The sequence below is a fragment of the Saimiri boliviensis genome, chromosome 2 (assembly GCF_048565385.1).
Source record: "Saimiri boliviensis isolate mSaiBol1 chromosome 2, mSaiBol1.pri, whole genome shotgun sequence".
Taxonomy (NCBI): domain Eukaryota; kingdom Metazoa; phylum Chordata; class Mammalia; order Primates; family Cebidae; genus Saimiri; species Saimiri boliviensis.
In genome coordinates this window covers 63,370,818-63,376,817 of record NC_133450.1, presented here as the reverse complement: position 1 = coordinate 63,376,817, position 6,000 = coordinate 63,370,818, and the positions used below count along the sequence as shown (strand labels likewise).

The following is a 6,000-nucleotide window of genomic DNA, read 5'->3' as shown; positions in this document are numbered from 1 at the left end:
GAAGACTTTTCTCTAAGTTTCCCTCTCCGAAGGCCGGCTGGCCGCCCGCGCTCCAGCCCCAGCCCGCGGAGGCGGCACCCTGAGGTCGGGCGCCCGCGCGGCGCCTCGGCCCCGGCAACCCCCGCCCCCAGGCCCGGCCCCGGGGGCGCGGCCGTCCGGGCTTCCGTGTGCCCCAGGGGGCTCCGGGCCGCGAGCCTCTGCCGAATGGCTTTTGACAAAAAACCCTTGACCACCAAGGCCAGCCTCTTCCTGAAAGCCCCGCTCGCTCCGATACAGGAAGTAGGAGGGAGCGAGCGCCCCAGAGCGCGGCGGCCGCGGCCCGGGCCCTTCCCGAGGGCCAGCGCCAGGGACATGCGGGCGCCCGGGACTCCGCGTTCCGCGCCGCCGGGCGCCTGAGCCCCTCGGTTCTCCGTCCCGGATCTGCCGGCGGCATGATGCGACGCGCCGGGGCGCCCGCGCGCGGGGACCCCACGGGGTAAGTCCGGGCGGCTGCCCCCTCCTCCCTCTCGGTCCCCACGGCCCCGTCCTGGCTGTCCCATTAACTCCATTTCTTGTCCCCGAGAGTCCTCCGGGCGCGGGACCTCGGGGGTGTCGGACTGAGACGGGATCCCCACCCCGAGGCCAGACCCCGGTTCTGCGGGCCAGGGGGCGGCCCTGGTGACTCCGCTGGACCCGACGACTTGACTAAACTTCTGAGGCCAGGCGTTTCCCTGGGAACCCAGTGCACCCTTAAGCTGCTGGCGGGCGGGTTGCGAGGGAGTGCGCCTCTACCTGTCAGAGCTGGGGCTGTCCGCGTGGACGCGGCCCCCTCTCCGGCTCCTGCCCCGCCTGAACTTTGCAAACTAAACGCGCGGTCCCGACCCCGCCAGCCTGCTGCACCAGCCGCTCCGCGAGTCCCAGCGCGCGCCCTCAGGCTCTGGGGCCCCGCCGGACGTGGGATCCGAGACCCGGACCCCTGCAGCTTTGGGTGCCCGCGGCCCAACAGCTGACCGGCCCTCCTGGACCGAGTGTCCACTGGGACCTTTTCTCCCGCCCCTCTGTCTTGGCCGTAGACGGCGACCTTCGGACCGGCCCTGGCCAAGCTTGGTGCTTGGGTAGGATCCAGGGCGCACCGGCTGCGCGCGGGCTGTGGGATCCCGGGGGAGAAGGCACAGCGTGGAATGCGTGACGCCGAACGGTTTTGAAACTGACTTGGAGAGGAGTCCCTGGCAGCTAAGTCCCCGCTCCGCCTCCGCCGCCTGGTCGCCCCCGGCCCCATCCCGCTAGCTCGGGCATTGCTCGGGACTGGGCTCTGGGAGACGGTCTTCCCGCCCCCGCTGAGCTCAGAGGGCGCCCTGGGAAGCTTCAGGTGTTGTGGAGACGCCAGGTCAGAGGCAGATTCCCAGGGAAAGCCTATCAGAACCTTTCTGAGTGCCCAGGAGCGCATCTGGGGAGGCCATTCCCAGCTATTTGGTTTAAAAGTCCCGGGCCTACTTCCCTGACAGACGCCCTGCCGCTCCCTGGCCTGGGGTGTGATCTCATCTCCCAGGCCATCAGTTCTCTGCTCTGTGAAACGGGAGAGTTGAGCCGATCTTGTGCGGTCCTGAGCCAGCGGGCCGCTGGAGGTGACTGACTCCCACTCAGCTGGGAGGGGCTGGGAGGGGGCCTTAAGCTCATCTACTTCTGAACATCTCCGTTCTTCTCCTTCCCTCCTGCCAGCCGGAAAATTCTGCATGCTGGTTTCTTTCTCTTGAAAGCAAACTCTGCAAAGACAAATGCCGTGCGGTGGGAGGAACTAAGAATTCCTTGGGGAAGAGCCCCCCATCCCCACGCCCACTTGCAAGTATCTGCCACACCCAAGACTGCAGGGTGGAGCCGGAGAGGAGTTTCTCAGGGAGGAAGGGGAGGTGAGGGGCCGGGGCCCTGACCTTGCCAACTTCTCATTTTCCCCAGGGATGACCACTAGGCTGGCCACTTCCTCTTGCCTTTCTTGGTTCATTACTAGGTCAGTTATTTAAACTCTCTGTATCTCAGCTCACTTACCAATAAAATGATGATAAATAACAGTAACTACCCTTTAGAGTTGCTTTGAGGACTAAATGCATAGTAAGAGTTGAACACATTGACCTGCACAGTAAACCCTTAATCATAATTGTCACCATTATTATCATTTGTTGGGTATGATTTCTCCATTTGTCAACTTCGTAACCTTAGATAAGTGACCCAGCCCCTGCCTCCCCTGTAAACTGGGGGTACTAGCCATACATACCGCATAGAAAATTGTTTGGTGGATTGGCTGAGTTCAAAGCTAAGCAGTGGCCCCCAAGCAGCTTAGGGGAAATGCATCAGTTCAGGCCTGCTTAGAACTGTGCTCGGTACATTCTAGAGCTATATGAATATTGGATTGTTGCTAAAAACATGGCTTTGTTTTAGAGGACCTTTTGGGTTGGAAGGGCTCCAAAGGGTAGAGGATTTGCTGATGGATTGGAGGGAGTGAGGAGTGGAGGGAGACTTTGGTGGCGCTCTGTCTGCTCAGGGGTCAGTGCTTCAGGGACAGATGCCCAGCTGTATGGAGTCTGGGGAGAATGGGTTCTCAGAGTCCACTCAGGCCAGTAGCTTTCAGGGGGTGGGGAGAGACCTAGCGGGCACCCCCATGCGACCCCACCATGGCGAGTAGACCAGTTACCTTTTCACAGCTTTGCTCTGTTAAAGGTCTGTTTAAAATTTCATTTGAAAAAGGATTCCACTCTTGGAAAAATGTGGCCGTTACTGAGCTAATCGATCCCCTAATTTAACAAAGAGGAACCAGGGACCCAGAAAGGGGACTGCCTTCCCCAATATTGTGGGAGGTGAAGGTGGAACTCACGTCTCCTGAGTGTTGGGTCTGATCTAATACAAGGGTCCTGCTGGAGTCCTGGAGAGGAGCCCTTTAACCATTCCAGGGTGAGATAGGGGGCCTTTCTGGGTGGGGCCCACCCAGAGCAGGGCCAGTGATGGATTCAGGGTGTGAGCTCGAAGCTCCAGCTCTGCCCCTTGACCTGGGCTTCCTGGATTCAAGGAGCCGATGTTCCCTGGAGGTCCTGGCTGGCACTTAGCTAGGGGACCCAGCCCTTTACAGATCCTAACAGAGGCCCTGGTGCACAGGCAGCAAAGGATCACCTCACTAGCTCAAGCCTACACTCCTGGGCCCCCCAAGAGGCCCCAGTACATCCTCTGAGAAGCAGCTGGGAGTGCAAGGGGCTGGGGGCGCAGGGTCCTCTTAGGATGAAGGAGTCGCAGCACTTTTCCCCCGGGGCCTTTCTCATGTCCCCTGCCCCCTTGGTGCCTCTCTGTCCTAGTCCTGGGTCCCTGATCCATGATTTTCACTGAAGCAGCAAGTGTAAAAAGCTTAATATGCCACAGGGCACCCACATTTTAATCCAGTAGATCCAGAAATTAAAACTGGAAACCAGGAATTCATCTCAGCTGGAAGCAGAGAGAGGCATGATATTTGAAGGAGGACACCCAGACCCCTCACCATCCCCTTAGGCCTCCCTGGAGCTCCATTTTGAAGACAGGAGTCTGAGGTGGTCTGGGTACCTCCCAGCCCCTGGCCAGAGCAGAGACAGGGGAAGAACGGGTGACAGATGGCCACAAACTCTGCCTCTGTAGACTGCCCCTGCCCCCCGGAAGATTCCACATGTCATGGCAAGACGTGGCAAGCTGTGTCATCTAGGTGGTGATGAGTCAGCACAATTGGGTGGGCAGCAAGGAAGAAGGGAGGCCGCTCAGAGGAGGGGGGTGCCTGAGCAAAGGCTTGGGAGGTGAGAAAGTGTGGCGGAGGGGCTCGTGGGGCGGGGAGTGCACCCTTCTAAACCCAGAAGTACGTGACACACATTGCTTTACTATTGACTGTTATCAGATAACTGGTTCAGAAAATGGAAGACGAATTTCAGCTGGGGAGAGATTGACAGGAGGGGCAAAAGTACAAGGAGGGCTGCCCACAGAACCCCGTCCTTGGGGCCTGGGTCATCTAGGGGGCTGGGGGGAAATCTGTGTGTTCAGAAACAGCCTTACCATGGGGGAAATGACCCCCAAGAGCCCTTAACTTCCTGTTGACCCCCAGCGATCTGACCCCATTAGGGAGCAACCTTTAGAAAGGAGTTGGGGGCCATGAGTTATCTTGTTCCTGGGTAGTTGGTTGGTGCTGCTCCGATGGCCAACTCCAGAATGTCCTGTTGACACAACTATTGCCCTGACCCAGCGTTTATTCTGAGAACTAGGAAGTTGAACTTCTCCTGACCCCTGAAAGTGTCTGAAACATGGATATTTTCCACCAAGATTGGAGCTAAAGATGAAAATCACAACTTTAATGACTTTTCCAAACTATGGATCTCCCCAATGAGTCCTTCCGATGGTTTAGTTCTTGCTAATCGAGCTAGAGGGACCCTCAGGCTGGGCAGGGACAGTGATGTGTCCCCCACAGCCCCCTAATTGCCCTCAGGTGACATACTGTCCTATTGAAAAGGTCCTTCGAGAAAGCGCTGTCCTCCGTACCTCAGCCCAGCCCTGCTCGAAGCCATGCGCAGCTTCACTTTTTCTGTACTCCCCAACGTACAGAACTTGTCTGTGGTCTCGTGCCTTTGCCCATGAGGTTCCTTCTGCCCTTTTTATAGGGCTTGCCTCCTCCATGAAGCCTTCCATCTGTGCCAGCTCACAGGGATTCCTCCTTTTTGAATGTTCATAGCATGTTTTCACATGAACTGCTTGTTTGCCTAGCCATTTGAAAGATGCCAAAACCTCTTTAATATCATGTCTTCCTACTTCAATTACAAACTGCTGAAGAAAGGGGTCAGATTTTTTTAGTTCCATATCCCTGTGTCCTGCACACACTTGGCACTCAATAAGTGCTTAAGGCCAATGATACATGGATTGAAGGTCTACACAGTCTTTTCTGTTGTGTCCCTGGAGCCCCTGAATTTCTGGAGGTGTTTACAAGGTGGCCCAGAACACAGGGTGGGGCTTAGTAGGGGGAGGCCCAGGGCTTGGGGGCGAGGAGCCCACCTCCATTCTGCAGTAGCTGGTGACCCCCACCACAGGCTGCACACCCCTCTCTAAGTTTGGAAAGAGGAGGCCACCCAGGCAATTGAGTAGGGGCCCTGCTTGGCCCCGCCCCTAATTTTATCCTTCCCAGCTGTGCTCCTGATACTTGTCAGGGAGAAAGGGCGGCGGGAGGATAGGCCAGCTCTGGATCATGAACAGATACTGTGTCTCCGGCTGGGAGACTGAGAATAGCTGGGCGTACAGACTTGGGGGAGCCCTGGGGCGTCAGTGGGACCCAAATGCAGGTCTCTGGACCACTAAGAAAGTAGGAAATTAAGGGTGATGTGTGTGTGTGTGTGTATGTGTCTCTGTGTGTGTGTGTGTCTGTGTGTGTGTGTGCGCGTCAGCCAAGGCTGCCAATGTGTCTTTTCCCAGGCAGAAGTGTCCTTTGCTGATTTGGAAGCGGCACAGGGGCTTGCATGTTGAAGGTCATCATCAGAGAGTTTGGGGTCTGTCTCCTCTAGCATTTTAGGATTTTTTTCTAGGAAGCCACTCCCTTCTCACTGGACCTCATGTTCCCGTCTGAGATAAGAGCTCCATGTTCTCATGATCCCCACTCTCTCTGGCAGTCAGAGGCTCCCCGAGTTACCAGCTAGCAGGCAGCAGAAGCTGCCGTCCTAGAGTAATATCAGTGTTCCGGGGATCCAAGTGCCCACTGGAGCTGAAGCAGCCCATGGAACAGTCTCGAACATGCAGGCACTTTCACAAGAAACAAAGACTCACCGAGGAGACTTCTGGGTCATTATCCTGACCAAGCACCTGGAAGGAAATGGTTTTTATTTTTCTTTTTGTTACTGCTGTGGTTTTATTTCGAAAAGAACTAGTCTTGCAAAAAGTACATTTGGTTTGCGGCAGGGCCCATGGCTTCTTGCTAAGTGGACGGTGAGCTGGGCTGGTTTCTCAGGTGAGGAGCCCTGGCTGGCGGGAGTAGCCTCTGGA

The 6,000-nt window shown here is 56.8% G+C and overlaps 1 protein-coding gene across 2 annotated transcripts in view; it reads left to right on the top strand.

Moving 5' to 3' along the window:
- The first annotated feature begins 228 nt into the window (after positions 1-228).
- RIN3 (Ras and Rab interactor 3) overlaps positions 229-6,000 on the top strand; it is a 184,338-nt gene continuing 178,566 nt past the window's right edge. The window contains exon 1 of one of the 2 annotated variants that reach the window (XM_074393455.1): positions 229-475. In XM_074393455.1, coding sequence (XP_074249556.1) covers positions 432-475 — 44 coding nt within the window. In that variant the 5' untranslated portion in view covers positions 229-431. The remainder of the gene's footprint in view (positions 476-6,000) is intronic. The other variant, XM_003939845.4, reaches the window with a different exon arrangement.